This window comes from Schistocerca piceifrons, chromosome 3 (genome assembly GCF_021461385.2).
Source record: "Schistocerca piceifrons isolate TAMUIC-IGC-003096 chromosome 3, iqSchPice1.1, whole genome shotgun sequence".
Classification (NCBI taxonomy): domain Eukaryota; kingdom Metazoa; phylum Arthropoda; class Insecta; order Orthoptera; family Acrididae; genus Schistocerca; species Schistocerca piceifrons.
The window spans coordinates 733,144,427-733,165,416 of record NC_060140.1 but is presented as its reverse complement, the minus strand read 5'-3'; the positions used below and the strand labels follow the sequence as shown (position 1 = coordinate 733,165,416).

General features: G+C 41.6%; 1 protein-coding gene across 1 annotated transcript in view; it reads left to right on the top strand.

Annotated features, from left to right (window-relative positions):
- Positions 1–20,558, top strand: part of LOC124789929 (UDP-glucosyltransferase 2-like) — a 70,066-nt gene extending 49,508 nt beyond the window's left edge. The window contains exons 4-7 of the mRNA XM_047257453.1: positions 3,703–4,162; positions 14,980–15,202; positions 15,284–15,503; positions 19,445–20,558. Of these exons, the coding sequence (XP_047113409.1) occupies positions 3,703–4,162; positions 14,980–15,202; positions 15,284–15,503; positions 19,445–19,718 (1,177 nt within the window). The 3' untranslated portion in view covers positions 19,719–20,558. The remainder of the gene's footprint in view (positions 1–3,702; positions 4,163–14,979; positions 15,203–15,283; positions 15,504–19,444) is intronic.
- The last annotated feature ends 432 nt before the right edge of the window (positions 20,559–20,990 follow it).

Below are 20,990 nucleotides of genomic sequence, written 5' to 3'. Positions count from 1 at the left end.
GTGAGCAAGCTGGTTACGTGATGAAAGCAGGCACGGCAATATTGAGGACTGCACACACTCCAGACAATGTGTAGAGAGTTAACGAATTGGTGAGTGTTGACAAACGCATCACAGTGAACGAATTGTCACGCTACGTTGGGATAGAGGAGGGAAGTGTCTGCAGAATACTGAAATTGTTGGCGTTAAACAAGGTTTGTGCCAGATGGGTGCCCAGGATGTTGGACAGTGGCTCACAAAGAAAGAAGAAAAACAGTATGCAGCGAACTTTTGGAACAGTATGAGAATGGTGGAGATGAATTTCTTGGAAGAATTGTGACAGGTGATGAAACATGGCTCCATCATTTTTCACCAGAGACAAAGAGGCAATCAATGGAGTGGCATCATGCAAATTCACCCAAGAAAAAAAATTTCAAAACCACACCTTCTGCTGGAAAAGTTATGGCTACGGTGTTTTTCGATTTCGAAGGACTCTTGCTTGTGGACATCATGCCAAATGGAACCACCATAAATTCTGATGCATATGTGACGACACTGAAGAAACTTCAAGCTCGACTGAGTCGTGTTCGACCACGTCGACAAAAGCACGATGTTTTGCTGTTGCACGACAATGCACGGCCACATGTCGATCAAAAAACCATGGAAGCGATCACAAAACTCGAATGGACAACACCGAAACACCCGCCTTACAGTCCTGACCTGGCTCCATGTGACTATCATCTCTTTGGCAAACTGAAAGACTCTCTTCGTGGAACAAGGTTTGAAGATGATGACTCCGTTGTGGTCGCTTCCAAACAGTGGCTCCAACAGGATGGTCCAGAATTTTACCGTGCGGGTATACATGCACTGCTTCCAAGATGGCGTAAGGCAGTTGAGAGGGATGGAAATTATGTGAAGAAATGAAAATATTGTTCCTAAAGGAAGTATCTACACACTCTAAAGCTTTCAAACATGAAGAATAAGAGATGGATTTAAAAAAAAAATAGTGTGCATTTCCTTTGGAGTGACCCTCGTAGCAATAGACTCATAGAACATAACGTTCAATAGTTACGGGACAACGACCACCAGAAAAGCGTCGGTGGGTCCGCAGATTTCGGCGGACCCTTTCTCGCCAGGGGAGGGAGTAACCTGTCTCGTTACCTATCTACGCAACTACTGGGCAGCGTGCCTGCTAGCAACGGAACATCTCTTACTCACCCTGCGTTCTTCATTAGTCATCAGACTACCAAACTGCTATAAGGTTGGATCTTACAGGTGGACTTTGAGTCTCTGGCCCTCGGAGAACTTTTAAAACAGACTGAGTCATCCAGTCACTTATTGAGAAAGGTATACAGTGCGGAAGGAGGATTAGAAGGTGCTAATCGGAGATAAATAAACTCATTATCCCGCTCGTCCGTCGGAAATCCCTTAGCTTTTCATAACCATAAAAAATTGAGACTTAATGTCATCCATGTATTCATGAATTGCCTGGAGATGCCAAACGACAGATTGCATGAAACGGAAGTGACAGTACCGTTTCAATAGTAAATCATTTCTGCCAACATTTCCTTTCATCAAATGTGTCCTTTTCACTGAGTTCATCCTTCATCACTTCTAAGATTGTTCCTAAATCCACGAAAGAAGTAATTTTTATGGAAAACATAGTCTTATTATAAAAACTGTGTATGGAATGGACGGCTTTACTGCCACATACGCACACTTTTGTTGATACTTTTCACTATCGTATTGCATTAATTTGACTGAATTTCGTTGACATAGCCCTAATTTTCTCCATCAACGCGTGGGTGGTCGTGGGCTTGTAGGAATAAACTTCTTATTTCAAAAAACTGGAAACAGAAAAGTCCAACTGCGTTAAATCGCATGATCTTGGCAGCCAATTACGATTATATCAAAACGGGCAATCACACAACCACAAAATGGCTCAAGCAGTAATTGAATTGTGTCTCGGACTGTACGGCACGTGGCACCGTCTTTGTGAAACCACATGTCGCCCACATTCATGTACAGCAATTTAGGTGCATAAAACTGAATTATCACATCGCGATTGCGTTCACTATTAACTCTTCTCACTTGACCAGCCGCATTTTCGTAGAAGAATGGTCCCATCACGTCTCCAGCCCAAAGTACACACCAAACTGCGACACGTTCTGGATACATTTGCTTCTAAAAAAATCACTCGTGTATTTTATAAACCCTAAATGCGAAAATTTTGTCTACTAAGCAGGGCATCAAGTTGAGAATGAGCCTCATCGTTGAAGATGATTTTGTTCGAAAAATCGTTACCCACTTGTTGTTCCATAACCCATTCAGCGAACTCTAATCGCTGTTCGTGGTGAGCAGGCTTCAGTTCTTGAGTCAAGTAGACAATTTAAGCATTAAGATGCAAATCTTTCCTGAGAATACGATATAGTGTTTCATAAAATGCCCAATATTGAGGTCTGTGGACCCGCAGCAACACTCTCTCAAACTGCTTCGATGTTTTGTGTCGAACTACTCGTTGAATGACGGCCAGAGTGTTTAAGATCAATAATTGATTCAGTCTCTCTAGATTTTTCAATTAATCTCTTCACAACTGATGAAGTTAAATCAATATTCCGATCATATTTTGTACTAAAATTGTGATTTCTAACTGCCAAATCTTCATTAGTTTAAAATGTTACTCAATTAAAAAATGTATTGTTGTTTCCTGATTTTTATTATCCTAAACTTTCTCTTTTCCTTCGTTGGCAACATTTCACCACAAAAGTGGCGCAAAATTCAAATCTTGCATGAATTTTGGAGCATTTCATGCTTTTTACTACTTTTCACTTAAATTTGAAAATACATCAGTTTTTAAACGAAGCATGTTGCTCCTTTTTAGATTTGACATTAAGCACCATTGACAGCCATAATCAAAATTTACAGTATCAGTATAACTTATTCCGTTTTGGACCACTTTCACACGTGAAGATCTGTTTTGTTGCAGAATGCGTTTCTCGTATTCGCCTTAATGAGCCTGTTTATTCTGTCTTTTTTGTATTGTTTTCTTTTGAAAGTGGAGTGTTCTTGTTCTGACTGGAAATTACTGTGATCGACAAGGTCCTTGACTCGTGTTTTGGAACAGCGGAGTTCCTTCTAATAAACTACAACCCTGCCTTAAACCTTCGTTCCATTGGCTTGGTTTGTTGCTTCTGCATTTTCTTACTGCTGCCTTCATTTTTAAGTCTTCTCTCTCCGCCTTCTCTCTTAGTGTCTCTTAGAAATCTTTCCGCCTTCGTGTATCTACCACAGTCAGTATAATCGATAACCTGCTTTAAATTTTTTCGTTTTTATTTTTACAACTTTCACTTCCAGTAGCAAGGAACTATTCATCAATGTCTCACTAGATGTCATTCTTGCCTGTTCCTTCCTCTAACGACTTCTTTATTTGTCTGTTCTTCCTGCATCCCTGTTTGGTACTAGATCCATCAGGTTGAGTTTCAGTATACCTTTGTATCACATTTTTATGCTTTCAGTTCACCTTTCCTCTTTTACTCCTCGACTATATGATCACAGATTTCAGCTTCTGAAAATTCCTCAATTACGTTCCAGTTTCGCATGACAGTGCATGTTTTTCCCTAATGCAGACGAGAGTAATTTTTTTTTTTTTTTTTTTTTTTTTTTTATGCGGCTGTCTGCTTTTGTTGTGCCCTCTCTTTATTGACTTATTTTTCCTCTGTTTTTCAGGTTGCAAGAGAAGTTTGATTTGGTGGTCTTGGAAACGTTCATGCTCTGGTGTTACTTCGGTTTTGTGCACAAACTGGGCTCACCGCCAATAGTGGGATTTCTCTCCGCCGGACTGACTGAGGCTACGAGTAGCTTCTTGGCCAATCCAATCAATCCGGCTTACATGCCGGCCCTAGCTTCGGCGTACACAGACCACATGGACTTCTGGCAGCGCATGGACAATGCCCAACTGACTCTCAGGCTGTTGCACTCCTTCCATAACGTTATCGTGCCTTTTCAAGACCGGCTGATACAGGAGCATTTCGGAGCGGATATGCCCAGTCTGAGCGTTATGCTGCGCAACATGAGTCTCATGATAACGGGAAATGACTTTGTGTTGGGCTATCCTCAGCCAATGGTGCCCGGTATCGTGCACACAACAGGCCTGCACATCTCCAATGAGCGGAAACCATTACCAAAGGTAAACTTTGCTCCACATGGCTTTCCCCGTCAGAATCCTCCCTCGGGCATGGATGTGTTTTAGGGAAGCAGCCTACTCATGCCATATAGAATTCATATGCTTTCAGCTGTGTGCCAGCCTAGTCCGCTGTAATTAGCTATGACGTTATGAGTGTTGCGCAATACCTTAAAAGTAAAGTAAATATTCTGAAAAGTTAATAGCATGTCAGGAGTGATGCTAAAATAATAATGTGTTAAGTTTCAGTTTAGTAACTTTAACAATTTTTCGAAATTTGGACGTTTTACGTAAAAATCATCGGCGCAACAGGAAGGAGCTAGAAACTTCAAAATTTATATTCGGATTCCTTTTTCATTGTAATCTAATGGAAACAGCATGCTGGATCTTACAAAGTAATATTTTGGTTGAAATTCAGGATTTTCTTCTTTTGTGTCCTAAAAGTACGGAAGCAGGTTAGATTAAGTAAGCGATTAGATAAAGCTAAGATGTTTAGATTTAGGTGGAATGGAGATACGCTATAATAACAAAGATGTGAGAAGTTTCCAAAAGGTAGTAATAAAACTATAGCTGTAGCGTCTCTTCAAAGGGCAAGTTCAGAGCTCATCTATTGCGTGCAGTCCAACTAAAATAATTCTCTCGCCAAAAGTGTTTAACCTAGCCACATCAGAATTTTATTATAGATACTTACCCGTATGCTGATTGCACAATTAAATTGAGAGCTTCATCAGCCTTCAACGAATGAAGCAATTAATTATTTAGTAACTTGAAGTGGTGCCCTACTAGCCCCAGCGGATAGACAGGAATGCAAATTTTGACGGCTGTCGGCGGTCCGCACCGCGGCCATATAAATAAGAGCGCTGCGACCTGCCTTCAGGCCCCAGTTCTCTTCTAGATTCGTATCAGCGTGCACTCCGTGTCGGAAGCCGCGTCGTGTCTGTGCAGTTGCAAGGAACAGCCTTGGATCCCGTATTACGTAACTCGGTATGCATGAAACAATGAGTTCGCATTGGGGTAAAGTGTTAATTGCGAAACGACTTCAGTGCTTTATTCTCAGTTTGCGTATGTCGTATTTTCATGCGTCGCCGCAGGACAGACCTCGTATCATTACTAGCGTGGCGGTTGATGAGTATTAACTTCAAATTTTGGCGAGCATTCACTTTGAACATATACATCGATAACGATTGTTGAACAGTTTCGTTATCTAGGGATTATAGGATCCGTGCAATAGACTCTGAACAGCTCTGATAGTAGAAGAGCTGATAGTAACATTGCTTGGGTAAACTTTTGTCTGGAACTTTACGCTTTATCGTTTTCAGAATATAGTGAAAATTGTTACAGTACACTGCATTTTCTGTGACTCCCAGATATCATCCTAAATCCTCAGCGTAATGAACTTCAATGATCAATAACTTTATTTCTCCTTCAGAGTGGGCACAGTGAACTTTAATTACAGGCATCACATTTTTGCTAATCACTTGCTGATTGCCAACATTGCAGTTAGAGAGCCTGTGTTGAGAACACCAACAACAGAAATTATTCCACCCGCCGCCCCACATATGGTGCATCGGCCAGTAAAAATACTGTTAAACTGAGTGAAAGTGATTTTAATTATCCGGATTCGGGAGTGAAATGCGACACGCAGCTGAACAACAGAACAGTGATAAACCGTGTTACGTGTGCACATTAATGACGCCTTTGGATTACAACGCATCTGGATTGACGAAGCTGGCTCTGAATCTAGCCATGCCGCCAGCATCACAAGAAGCCAGTTTCGGCCCACGGCAGTCGTCCGTCGGTGCGGCCGGAGCCCCGCTTGCTGTTGCAAGCCATGCACACACACAGCAGCTGTCGGGGTGCCGTCTGCTATTCAACGTGCCGCGTCGGCATCGTCATACGTCATGCAAAAGGAACTAAGTTAAGTGAAAATATGTTCAACTAACCTTCGCTAAAGGACTGTCGGCGATGGAACCGCCAAAAGAAGCTGAGGTTAAAATTAAATCAGAACTACTGTCCGATGAAGAAAGTGCAAATCCAGACAACGGTTCAAATGTAAATCTGCTTGAAAATAGAGATGTTAAAGTGAAATCCGAACCATTGTCTCCTGACAATAATGTGAAAAGAGGCAATGATTCAATATAGAAACCCCCGTAGTAAAGCATAATTCAGAGATAGTTAATTTGCTGGATGATAGTTTCTCTGATGATTTAAAAATGAAATAGTCATCAGAGGTGGTAGTGTTTAAAAAGAAGTTGGATATAACAGATCAATCAGCTGTTTCATTTAGTTTTGATGAATCTGGTATTAAGTCTAGTTTTCCGTCTCCTGAGTGTGATAAGAAACCAGCTAATGAGCAACCCAAAGATACTGGGGTAATTGATTTAAATGTAATATTGCGGGCAATAGCAGCCAGTAATGCTAAAATGACAGCTGAATTAAAATCTGATGTAACTCAGGTAAATGGCCGGCCGAAGTGGCCGAGCGGTTCTAGGCGCTACAGTCCGGAACCGTGCGACCGCTACGGTCGCCGGTTCGAATCCTGCCTCGGGCACGGATGTGTGTGATGTCCTTAGGTTCGTTAGGTTTAAGTAGTTCTGAGTTCTAGGGGACTGATGACCACGGCAGTTAAGTCCCATAGTGCTCAGAGCCAGTTGAACCAGTAGGTGTTCGCCATCCTAAGAAAGGTAGGAAATGGAGAAATAAAAACCATAATCAACAATGGCATCCTGATGATAGTAATTTTGTTCGTAACGAAAATGTGCAGGTAAACAACAGTGTTGAAAATAATGCTGTTCCAGTTTACAATAATGGCACTAAGGGAAACAGTAGTCGGCAGAGGCACTAAAACAAGGTATGAGGGACACTGTCGCTTACCAGGCGGTTGCTTTTCCTAAGCCAGTAATTACAGCGATTGGCAAGACAGATCAAAATACTCAAAGCGAGCATTCGGATGATGAGTCGGTAGCATCCAATGATACAGCAGTAATATTAAACCACTCACAGTATTTAGTCCTCACAGCCCTGCTTCTGTCAGTATCTCGCTTCCTACCTTCCAAACTTTACAGAAGCTCTCCTGCGAACCTTGCAGAACCTTGGCAGAAGAAGAGCTGTGAGGACACGGCGTGAGTCGTAGTTGGGTAGCACAGTTGGTAGGGCACTTCCCTACGAAAGGCAATGGTCCCGAGTTCGAGTCTCGGTCCGGCACACAGTTTTAATCTGCCAGGAAGTTTCATATCAGCGCACACTCCGCTGCAGAGTGAAAAACTTACTATGGAAACTTCCCACTGGCTGTGGCGAAGACATGTCTCCGCAATATCCTTTCTTTCAGCAGTGCTAGTTCTGCAAGGTTCGCAGGAGAGCTTCTGTAAAGTCTGGAAGATAGGAGACGAAGCACTGGCAGAAGTAGAGCTGTGAGGACGGGACGTGAGTCACGCTTGGGTTGCTCAGGTGGTAGAGCACTTGCCCACGAAAGGAAAAGTTCCCGAGTTCGAGTCTCAGTCTGACACAAAGTTTTAATCCGCCATTAAGTTCCACATCAGCGCACACTCCGCTGCAGAGTAAAAATCTCGTTCTGGGAACATCCCCCAGGCTGTGGCTAAGCCATGTCCCCTCAATATCCTTTCTTTCAAGAGTACTAGTTCTGCAAGTTTCGCGGGAGAGGTCGTGTAATGTTTGCAATGTAGGAGACGAGGTACTGGCAGAAGTCATGCTGTGGTGACGGGGCGTGTATCGTGTTTGGGTAGCTCAGTTGGTGGAGCACTTGCCGACGAAAGACATATTGTTCTGAGTTCGAGTCTCAGTCCGGCACAAAGATTTAATCTGCCAGGAGGATATATATCAGCGCATTCTCCGCTGGAGAGTGAAAATCTTATTCTGGAAACATCCTCCAGTCTGTGGCTACGCCATCTCTCCGCAATATCCTTTCATTCAGGAGTACTAGTTCTGGAAGTTTCGCAGGAGAGCTTCTGTAAAGTTTGGTAGGTAGGAAACTAAGCACTGGCAGAAGTAGAGCTGTGAGTATGGGGTGTGAGTTGTGCCTGGGTAGGTCAGTTGGTAAAGCAGACGCTTTCTAAGTGGGAAGAGCAAGAGAAGCCGCAGCACCGAATTGTTAGGGAAGAGCTACAAAGTACTGAATTGTCAAGTGAAGAAGCAGAAGAAATTCATGCTTACATTTACGATGAGAATAATGTGCTCTTATCTAAAGCGCCTGTGCACGAAGTTGATACTGTGCTGATAGATTTAGGGCAGGAGGTAAGGGAAAATGTAGAGGGTAACCTGTTGTGGGTCGATGAACCCAGTGGCTGTGACAAGTTGTCAATTGAGAAGGAACCCGACGATGATAATGAAAGTGGTTTAGCTGTAACAAGTGTTATGCCCGGTCTGGAGCCGCAGAGTCGCTCCGACCACAATAACTTTGGTCACGTTCAGCAAACTAAATGTAATGAAGTCGTGTGGTGTTTTGACTTGAAATTAGGAGACTGACTGTAAAAGGCAGCTGAAAATTTTGTTCAGGAAACCCCTACACACGTTGATCTACATGTAATGAAGACAGATGTCATTCACTTTAGCTGGAGACAAATCCAAAAGGAACTGTTGGATGAATTTGAGGAACCACCTATACAACCTAGTATAAGCCACTCTATAATACTAGTAAATATATAAGGTACCAATGCACGTTGTCTCTTAGACAGTGGCAGTGAGGTGAGTGCGTTGTCTCAGTCCTTCTTGATGGATTACCAAGTAAACATAAGCTTACAGTAATGAGGGTATCAAGACTGAGAATATTGGTACTACTGGCAAGGTGTCAAAAACGGTAGAGCAAGAAGCTTTGCTGCCCTTAAATATTAATAGTAATGTGATTGATCATCGATGCTTAATAGTAAACAATCTCATATCGAGCTTCTAATTGGCACAGATTTCTTGTCAAAGTATCAGGGTGTTGTTGACTTTGAAAGAAGCCAGTTAAAAATGGTCTTTCCAATATCCGGAGTAATTATGGTACCATTTATTGACAAAAACATAGTAACTAATGATGAGACTTGGGAGCTTCCTATACGAGTTCTGAAAAATAGAAGGTATTGGGACGAAGATGTTGTTCTGTAGGGAGGAGGTTGTTCTGTAACCTCTACGCAATGTGGCAGCTGTGCGGTCCCAGCTGTGTGAGATCTTCTTTCCCCATTTCAGGTCTCACTCATTTTTCATCTTTCCTATCCACCAAAGTTTCGACCCCTTCTTTACAATACTAAAATTTTCCGATATGGCTATCAAGCCAGTAATAAGCCAATGAATTATGTAGGGAGGAGGTTGTTCTGTAACCTCTACGCAGTTTGGCAGCTGTGCAGTCCCAGCTGTGTGAGATCTTATTTCTCCATTTCATGTCTCACTTATTCTTCATCTTTCCTATCCCCAAGATTTCGATTTCTTCTTCCCATAACAAATTTTGCAAATATTGCCATTAACTAACCATGAGTTCTGTAACCATTCTGTGCACCGATTAGTGAAGAAACTACTGGATGTGACAAACCTAATAGTGACAAGTAAACAATAGAAAGGTATGAAGCAATGAAGACATAAATGTATCTGAGTAACAAGTATGTATATGTACGTTTTAGGAAGAACGTTGGTGATATTATGGTACAAAGTGTTGTATTATAGGAAATGGTTCCACAGTAATAGTTAAAAAATATGCAGATTAGTTTGTAAGCAGAAGCTCAAGTGGCAATGAGACCTATTGTCTGCATTAGAGCTAACTAGTAAATAGTAGAAAAGATTGCTTAGTGTTATGGAATATATGCAGATAAGTTGTAATGATGAACTCACCTTGTATAGCAAGGAATGGCAATAATAATGGAACTGTACAATGTTTGTGGTTGAGACGTGAAGGACACGTCCTTGAAGTATTTATGAGGTTGGAGCCGGCCATTATTTTGGTGTAGTTTGTGCTAGGACACGCCTACACGTATTAAGGTTATGAGTTGGAGGCGTGAATGCGACAGTATGTACCCTTATGTTAGATGAGACAAAGCAGCTCATGGTGTCCTATAGGTTTAAGGAATTCAGCATAACGCATATCCAAGATTACTTAATGCACTTCAGTGGTAGGTCAAGAGAGACTACCTGTGGTTTCAGCATCTGATCAAATGGAAATGGATTGCCACGTGAGAGAACTGATCAGCTGCAGTACACCACAGAAATGAAATCAATGTGCTATCCTGTGCTTTAAACTGTTAATAGAGTGAGTATTACATAGGTACATACACTAGCAACGTAATTGAATAACATAACTGCAGACGTGAAACATTATTAATAGCTCAGCATAATTAAACTTGAAAGGTCTCTGTTGGATTCTTTTCATGTTAATTTCTTAAAACTGTTGTCATTTACGGCATACTTTCCACTTCTAAATTTACTGTGGTGTTTCTGACTATCTGGGAGGAGACTGAGCAGTGGAACGTGTTACTTTTACACATAAACAAGAACGATCTGTCCCACTACTACACTTAAAAACACAGTTTATATGTAATTCATGTCACACAGTCTCATACAGAACCTACATCCACTTTCTTTTATATACTGTATATGATAAGATACTGTCATCCCCCTTCCCTTCTGTGTGAAAGGATGACTGAGCAAATGTGTTTCTAGTTGCATGCTTGATGGTAGCAGACAAGCCTGTCTGCTAGAGAACAGTAGGACCAACGTCGGAACAGGTAGCTACGCTTTCTAGAAGCAAAGAGGTTTCTATTCTTAACATGGTCCTAGCCGTCCCTTGTCATGTTGGTATAGGAAACTGCCTCTCTGGTCACTTCCATTTGTATCTGTGAAGCGCCCTCGGTAGGGGCCTGTGGCAGTCGGTCCGCAGCGAGCGTCTGAAGTGGTAAGATCTCCAGTAAGCTCATTTCTGCTAAGCCTGTAGGACAATGGATTTCTTAAGTTCAGCCTAACTGAATATTTAATCACCTTTATTTCAGGTTTAGGTATAAAATATCTAATGTTATCTTAAATTGCGAAGCAGTGTAATTCGAGTGTGAAGTTCAAAATATCTTCCAGTAGTTGCTTTGTCACTATTTTGTGAGTAAAGTGGAACCACGTGTTGATGATACGTAACTCTAAGATCATCAATCTTAATTGCGAATGTGCGTGAGATTATAACGTTTCGTCTTGACAATATTTTTCAATATAGCAACTTTTCTTTATGTTCAACCCACGTCGGGTGTACTTTGTGAGACCAGTACCACGTGCTTTTACAATTGTTTGACCCATCAGGTTAATAGTAAGATGATAGTAACGAGTTCGAGGTTTTTCTTTTGTAAATTGCGTTTCTATGTAATTTATTTTAATTATCAAAATTATTGTGGAGTTACACTCTTTGTGTAAACCAAGTTGACCATGTGAAGCATGTGGTGTAAGCATCAAAGTAGCCCTCAGCTATTCTTTTCGGGAAGATTTCACAGAGAGTTAGTATGAATTTTTAGTGCACCAGTGCTGGTAATTTCATGACGACAGGATTGCGCTACGAACGTAACTTCTTTGGATGAAAATTGAATCGGTTGGTCGTGGTTAATTTCCTCTAGCATATGTTTCAACGTTCTTCGCGTGTTATTTTATGAATGCAGTGTTGTATGCAGTCTCCCAATCTTGGCTCCATAATTGATGTGTTCTGTAAGATTACAAACTTACATTTTCACAATCCTAAATAAGGCACCAGTTTAGTTAGATGAGACAAAGCAGCTCATGGTGTCCTATAGGTTTAAGGAATGATCAATGTTAAAATAATTGTCTAAATATAAACTGATTTATTTCTTTTTATTTAAATTCTATTTATGTTCTCGTAAGATGACTATTACAGGATTATAATTAATGTTAGTCTGGTTGGCCATCCGGGAAACTAGACTGGATACCTGGTGAAACAGTTTCTCAGTAATGCAAGGATAACTTCCCCAGATAGCTCACAGCTTTTAACCCTCTTTTATTATCTTGAATATCAGCACCGCTTTCAGAACAACTTAATGCTACAACATTACAAACTTCAATGAAATGTGGAACTGACACAGCGGCGAATGAACAATAAGTGACTTTAGTAATCGACTAATCATTGTGCTTTTTGAACACTCAGCAATTGTACCCCTATTACTCAAATGTACCCCTATTACTCAAATGAACAGAGAAGCTAAGAATGACAACTAATAATTAAGTATACTCATACCGTCTCTAAGAGTGAGATAGTTGACGATGAGTCAGCCTGTAAGTAAATACAGATGTGTCAGGAATGTACCAAGCATTGGTTCAGTGTTCTGGCCCAGAAATAATAATTTGAGATGTAAAGGTTTCATGACTGGTCAGAAATTTTTCTTTAGAACGTGATTAATGGCGTATTGAGCCATTTGTTTACCGATTTAATTACAGTAAAGTAACCATGAGATTGAAATAGAAAACCGTTCTGTTAACTGTTTCAGTAAAGAGTTGAAAGGTAAAATGTATATATCCCCATTTCATTGTCACCCTGCCTTAGCTATTAAGTGAACAGAGTCTGAGGCACTTTTTTTGTTTGTTCTACAGGACAAACCAGATAATGGCAGCCTGGTAGCTGCGTGAAAGCGTGGAGTGACTTGGACACAACTCTCAGTGACCCCTCCCTTTCCGCATTGTAGTATAGAGTGGACGTGAAGTACGCACACCATAGCAACTTCCCCCTCTTCCCTTGTGAATCGTAATGTAGAACGCCAGCCAAAGCGGCTACAACAATCTATGTAAAACTGGAAGTTTTCTCTTTCAGGTGTAGAAATTTTTCCACCCTCTGCCCCACAATGTGTCGTCCTTAGCGTAAGTTAGTTTAAGTTAGATTAAGTAGTGTGCAAGCTTTGGGACCGATGATCTCAGCAGTTTGGTCCCATAAGACCTCACCACAAATTTCCAATTTTTGTAAAATTTGCAAGAGCTATATAGCACGAAAACATGTAGGTAATTTCAAGCAACATCATCCAGTTGACCTTTGGCAACAAATGAGAGATTGATACTTCCTCCTGCCTCACACGAGACGCTCTCCGGGTCTCAAAGTGGAGAGAGTAGTGATTTTTAAAATATAGACGCCGATAATTTGACATGGAATGCTGCAGACATGGAGACTGGCCGGGGTGAGATCTCAGGTATGAAACTAACGTCAAGCTCCCTAGAAATTCCAACATAAGCAACATTCCATCAGGACGTGCATGTGTCGTTCCATAATCCGCTTTTTCACCGTTAATGTCGGCGATGAGGCATAGGACTGATGGGTGACTTTTCTGTAGTTTGTCAAGAGGACCGTTCTCCAACTTAGTACTTAAAAGTAGTGACTCAATTCCTTTTCGTTACTAAATTTCCGTCAGGTTTTCTTCATTACCGCTTAGCTCAAAGCATACATCCTACGACGGTTTAAAGTTAACCGTAAAATGCGGTGCACGGAGTAAGGTATCTGTGGTAAGAAATATTAAAATTACGTTATGGAGACGTGTTTCCCCATTTTCGTAGATGTTCGTGGAATGTTCCCTAGACGTATTCTGTCAAATGCTACGACATATCAGAATGATGTGAAGAGCTTGTATTGTTATGGCTATTCTCAAAGTAAGGAGATGGATTAACATGAAACTTGAAAAAATTTCTTCAGGTCAGCGAAGCGTCATTATGTCTCTCGTCCACTGTAGTCAGTAAGCAGGTGGACATCGGCTAATCTCGGCCAGTAATTCTGTGAATGGGACAAATTACTTTCCAAACAATACTCACGGCGCATGCTATCGACATTTACAATGTTTTGCAGATATTTCCAGTGTAGTACAGGTAAACTGGAATAAGAAATCAAACGAAATGCAACTAATCTGTTGCGATCCACCAGTTTTTTTTTTTTTTTCATGTTGAGTTCGGTTCACCCTTCCAAAATACTTCAGACTCTTTTAATAAGTGAATTTTACTGGAAATGGAGTTGCCAAGTTCTCGCAGTACAGTTACTAAACACCTGTCTGTTTCTCCAGTGAAACTAAGAACTGGCTTCAAGCTACGCCCAAAGCGAGGACTCGTGTAGCACCGTGACACTTTCAGTCAGTTTTATTCACCTAGGTTCGGCAGACACTTTCTGTCAGTTCTATTGACCTTTGTTCGGCAGACACTTTCTGTCAGTTCTAGTGACCTTGGTTCGGCAGAAACAAAACAAAAACAAATCCTTGTGTTTGTAAATTTCAGCTGTATCCCATTTGTTGCCAAGATCACCACTACCTACAGTACAGCTGCCAATCTAATGCAACTCTACGACGTCAAATCTGTCTCCGCGACTAAGTGACAGTACGATGTCAGTGGACAGAGGAACTAGAATGCTCGCACAGCTAATGAACTGTTCGCGTTAACACATTAGCGGATGATAGTTTTTCGACCTGGAACAGTGTTCTTATAATGTGCCTCTGCCTCATGAGGAAATCTGATGAGTTACTTGAGGAGGGAATAATGGCTGCAGTCTACAAATGGAATGACTGTAAGAAGTGAATGCAGCAATGATGTTAGTGAAATTAGAGAACTAGGCTATCGTCAAAGGTTGAGATGCTGATTAGGACTTGACCAACATTAAGGAACCATCCTGTAATTTGCTTGACGTGATGTACGGGAACTGTGTTACAGATTCTCAAGATGACGGGATAGCGTTACGACAAAGAACGGAGACAAGGGCGATGTAGGCCTACAGGCCAATATGCTAAAGACCCGTATCAGTTTTTATATATTTCGCTAGTACTCTAGCCATTGCGTTTTGCTTAAACGCTCTTCATGAAAAGAAATTTCTGATATCTATTTCCACTCCGCAGGACATTCAGCAATTCTTGGACGGAGCGGAGGAGGGGTTCATATTCTTCAGCTTAGGGTCTAACATCAAGAGCAGTAACCTTCCTGAGACTATGAGGAACAATTTAATGAAGGCCTTCGCCCAAATCCCACAAAGGGTATTGTGGAAATTCGAGCTGGACAATCTCCCTGGGAAACCTGACAACGTCATGATATCCAAATGGCTGCCACAGAGAGATATACTCGGTATGAAACAACACGCAATACGTTTTCCGTTGCCAGTACTGTTGTCGCAGCATTGACGAGGTAAATCTTAATCTGTTGCAGCTCATCGCAACATTAGGCTCTTCTTCACACACGGTGGACTACTGAGCTTCAGCGAAGCGGCGTATTTCGGAGTACCACTTCTCGCTATGCCAGTGTTTGGTGACCAGAGGTACAACGTCGCCAAGATGACGTCAGCAGGTGTAGGAGAGAAAATAGAGTTTGGAGAACTCACCACAGATTCTGTTCTGCGAGCGATACGGCACATTATCGAAAATCCGAGGTAAGTCTGGCTTGCAAACAGCAGCCTGTCCTCAAAGAAGTCCGATCACTGTGTTAACTGAGAGGAAGAAAAAGAAAAAATTATGTGACAGAAACATCTCAGGGATACACACAATTACAGGTCTTTATTAACGAGTTCATTCTGTTGTAGAACTTTGAAACGCGTTATATGTTCGCATATTATGCCCTTCCAAAAGCTAGAAATATCCTGTTTAGGAATAATCATATATTCCGCAAACAACGATCATCTGAAACCCAAGCAGAAGGTGTCGGCGCCCAGGTTGATGCCGTGTTTCTTGACTTCCAGAAGGCATGCGACACTTTCCTCGCTGCCGCTTAGTAAACAAAAGAGAGCATATCTAATGTTAAGCTAGCTTGTGGTTGCATTGCCGGGGTACGTAGCAAACAAAACATACCATGTCATTCTTAATGGAGAGACATCTCCAGACGTAAAAGCTTACTCAAAAGATGTGTTATAAGACCATTGCTGTTCATAATACATATTACTAAAGATTTAGAGGATAGCGCCGTAAGCTTCATGTGGTTGTTCGTTGATGGTGCTGTTGTATACATGTTGTAACGAAAAGGTCTCCCCAAACAGGAAACCGTCATCACACGCTGAGGAATAAAACGTGTTACAAGTACATGGGTCCGGAGACGCCTGGTTTCCATGTTAGTGATCATTTTCTACTTCATAATCACATTAATCACGGGACACACACAGAAGCACAACGTACGAGCATTACATTAATGTTTTCTTCCGTAAAAGTTACGATTCTTAGGTTCACTGTCAGTGTTTGCTGTTCCAATTGAAAGAAGGTAATATTGACATGTGACTCACTTCAAGTGCTTATGCTGACATGCGACTAACTTCACTCCTTATGTTAACATCCGATTTACGTAATTGCTTGTGTTGACATAAAACTAACTTCATTGCTCTACTGACATCAGTCAGGTAGCACATAGCATCAGCTTTTCGGTGTTCAGCATGTACTTTGCAAGCACGTAGCTTCAACCATTTAATGTTCATTATGGGCTTCATTTCCAGTACACTGCAAAGGAACTTTAGTCAGGTTCGCACATTTGCTGTAGAGATTAGCAAATGGATGACGACAGGAGGTTGTTTGAAACAGTTGATCGTCGTCTTAGAGAGCGTAGTACGATTAAACCTTCTGCTGGTGACTTTGGAAGGCCTAAAGGACAAGGACACCTCATCTGGATGAGAAACTTCTTCGTGCGGTTGACGACAACCCTCGAGTAAGCGTAAGAGAATTAGCTGCGTCCATGATTGTCTGGATAATGGTACATTAGAACCTCCTGTATCCGTATCTTCTACATTATCCATGATCGTCTGGAGAATGGTACATGAGAACCTCCTGTATCCGTATCTTCTACATTATGTTCAGTAACTATTAGCGGCTGATCTTCCTGTGCAGATACACTTCTGCGAATGGTTCATTCAATAACGTGTCAATTCTCACTTAAGTGCAAATGTGCTGCTCATGGGTGGGGCATCGTCATTACGTGATCAGATTGTAAATTTTCACTATCAGCACATAATGGCTGTAGAGAATCCTCAAGAAATTGTGCGATCACGGCACCAACAAAGATTTTCTGTGAATGTTTGGGGTGAAGTTGTTGGTGACTGTTTCTTAGGGCCTCGTGTTCTTCGTCCCAGACTCAACGCACAAACTTACCGTGCTTCCTTAGAGAATACTCTACCTGATCTGCAGGGACATGTGCCTTTACGAGTGCAACAAATGATGTACTTCATGCTTGATGGAGCTCCTCCTTATTTCAGTGTTAATGTCGGTAGACTTCTATATAATAGATTCCGAGACAGATGGATAGATGTGGACCAATTCCTTGACCTCGATGCTCTTCGGACCTAGATCGAAAAGAAATGGTTCAAATTTCTCTGACCACTATGGGACTTAACTTCTGAGGTCATCAGTCCCCTAGAACTTAGATCTACTTAAACCTAAATAACCTAAGAACATCACACACATCCATGCCCGAGGCAGTATTCGAACCTGCGACCGTAGCCGTCGCGCGGTTCCAGACTGTAGCGCCTAGAACCGCTTGGCCACCCCGGCCGGCACCTAGATCGACTACATTTTTATTTGTGGGAGTATTTGAAGCCTTGTCTACAGTACCCTGGTACAAAATGTATAGAGATTTTGTTCCGGTATGGTAGATGGCTGTAAAACAATACGCTGTTTTCAAGTGATATATCACTGCATCAGGGATTCTGTGCAACGGCGGACTGATGCATGTATCCTTGATAACGGAGGGCGTTTTGAACATATCATTCAGGAAGTTTTTCATACTGTACTGATACGTGTGGTGTTCATGCGAAAGTACATTCGCGGTCACAGGAAGGATTCTTTGATTTACTCTAGAAGGAAGTGGAGTGGACCTATAACATGTAAAATACTAGTTCACTTTATTACTATGCAGACATGAAGATTTATTTAACTTTGTAGAATTAATTGTCACAGAAATGTTCTGAGTATTTACAACTGTCTCTGATTATTAAAGTATAACATGCTGCAGACAAATTTAAAAGACTCTTCACTTGAAGATCGACTCTCATAATGTTCGCATAAAGTTCTACCTAAAGATGTTTAAGACACTGGTGGCCTGTGTAGGACGATGCTGAGAACTGCGCTGAGCGTAACTCCCGTCAGCCGTAAGCTGGCGAGCCGTTGCAGTGGCGTGGAGGGGTTCTAGGAGGTGTGGCTACGTCGGCGTTTCTCAATCGTGGTGGCGGCATGCAGCGACTGTACTCTTCCGTGGTTTCGTTTCGAGGTGCCAACTTTGTTTTGTCTCTGCGGGCAAAATGTTCTTCCCCTAGGGAAGAACATGCAAATAATGCGTTTCCAGATCCATGTCCATGTGATATATTTTCTTCCTTTACCCTTTAGGAATGAAAGTCCGGCCATACCTTTCTGTTACACACTGTGTAGAGATGTCGAAACACTTGAAAATTGTAGCGAAATACAACAAGACATGCAGAGAAACGACACCTGCTTCCATAACTGGCAGCTGACCCTCAACATAAACAAATGTAACGTATTACACATAAGTAGGCAGTAAGGGCAATTATTGAGTGATTACACGATTATTGAACAACAACTGTGAGCTGTCACGCTCATTAAGTATTGTAGGCAGGAAACGGTTTAAAGTGGGTCGAGCACGGAAAATTATTAGTAGGAAAGTCAGATGTCAAACTGAGCTTCGTTGGAAGACTTCACAGGAAAGGTAGTCGACCCATGGAGGCGGTAGATCAGAAAATGCACTTTTCGACCGTTGCTTGAGTATTAATGCTCACTCTAGTACCCTTCCAGATAGGACTTACAAAGAAAATGGAGAATACACAAAGAATGGCAGCGCGTTTCGTCAAAGGTTCATTTGGGTTAGTGCAGAAGAGACGCTCGTCGGACTCGTTTTGGGTATCATCGTGTGGTTTTTACTGTTAACATTACAAGACAGTACTTTTCCTACATGTGTATCTCTCTAAAATATAATTAAGATAAATTCAAAGACATGCGAGCTCACATGGTGGCCTTCCAACTACATCTCTTCCTGTCCACCATTTGCGAGAGGAGCAGTTAGCATTAGCGGAAAGGGGCTAAGGCAGTAGTACACAGTATACCATCTCCCACGCATAACAACGAGGCAGTGAGAGAATAAATGTAGATATAGATGTATTAACGATGCTCAACGCGGTAAAGACAGTGCCCCTCTGTTGTAGCCTGAAGGCAAGCACCAGCAATTTAGAGTGATTTCAGAGACGAGATGAAAGTCCGAGTGAGGTAAATCTGGAGCATAGAGGAAACTAACATTAGTATTTAACTTACTTTCGATAATGAGATAATTAAAGGAAGTTCCAGATCCCAATTCCCGCTCATTACAGTTGGAAACGGCCTTGTGTTGCAGCTACCAGGAGAACATGAAGCGCTTGTCTGCTGTGTACCGGGAGCACCAGAGCACGTCCCTCGAGAGGGCGGTGTGGTGGGTGGAGTACGTGATCCGCCACCAGGGGGCTCCTCACCTGCGCAGCGCAGCCCTCGACCTGCACTGGTGGCAGCTGCTGCTGCTCGACGTCATCGCCTTCATACTGGCTGTGGCGGCCGTCGCGGCGTTCCTTCTCTTCAAAGTGGTGCAGTTCTGTGCTCGAGCGCTGGGACGTAGCAAACAAAAGAAGGACTGAGTGAATATCATGTGTCGTGCCTCTGAGACGCCGTTTGATTGAAACGACGAGTTGCTAGCTGACAGGCTACAGCTACTACGTCGAAAATGCAAGTCGATTTCGTTGTTGCCACTTTTTTATTTTTGTATTTATAAATTATTTCTTTGTGTTGATAAGAACTGATACTCAACGTTCTGCAGGTTCCTAAAGATTAAAAAACTGAGTAAACAATACCCAATTTAACACCAACCAGCATCAGCATGAGGAGAGGTTTAGCGCACAGTGTGTAAAGAAGTCATTAGAGAGTGCTAGAAAAGGATTGGTAAAGACCGTTATTACAGAAAGCAGTCAGGCATGACATCAGGAAAGCATGTGCCTGAAACTGTGGTAGGTCGTTTGGCCAGTACTTGTGGCACGTGCGAGTACTGGCAGAGGCGTGATTATTTCCTGTATTTCAAACATATTAAGGAATGCTTACCAAGCACTGTATGATAATGTTCCTCATACATATCAACTGCAGACAAAAGAAATGAATGAAGGCAATCGCCATTTAATGACAGATGGAACTCTTTCTCTGTAATTGCCTTCTGTTTTTAGTATTTTCCTCTTCAGGTAGATATTCACACCTCTCATTAAGACAGGGTTCTTTTCTTAGCTCAGATGCAAACGGGTAATAGTAATTGTAGTCCTATACCATCTGGCATGAAACAAGGAAAGGCCATGTCGTCTTATGGATTACCATGACTTAGGAAGACATGAAAAGAGTGATATAGTAATTTGTAATGATTTTCAGAAAATCCAGGACGCACTACGGATTTTATAAAATAAAGTGTGCTCATTTTCAATTCCAGAAAGTTCGTTTCTGAAAAGTTTGCTATGGGCAGTGTGAAATATATTATATAATACTGAAATTAAATTCATTCTTCAATAAAGATGGTATTTCAATTTATTATACTGCGCTGGAGCCAAAATTGTAATATTTGTTGTATAGTTCTATATTAATTTCATTCTGATAATATTTACTTCACTTCCTTGAGTTTGAAACTAGTTTCACGCGTAACAGAAATGGATGTATTATTATGCAAGCTATTAAATTATATGCTTTTTAATATGGATAACATTCAATTTACAACACTACAAACAGGAAGTTTGTATTCGGATTCCTCAAAGCCTGAAAAAGCCTGAAAAAAAAATTTTCAAACTACACGTGAAAACGAATGTCTTACATCTGAACTTATCCAAAGTAAACTCCTCATTATCATCTACTTTCACCAACTGCACTGATGGAATACA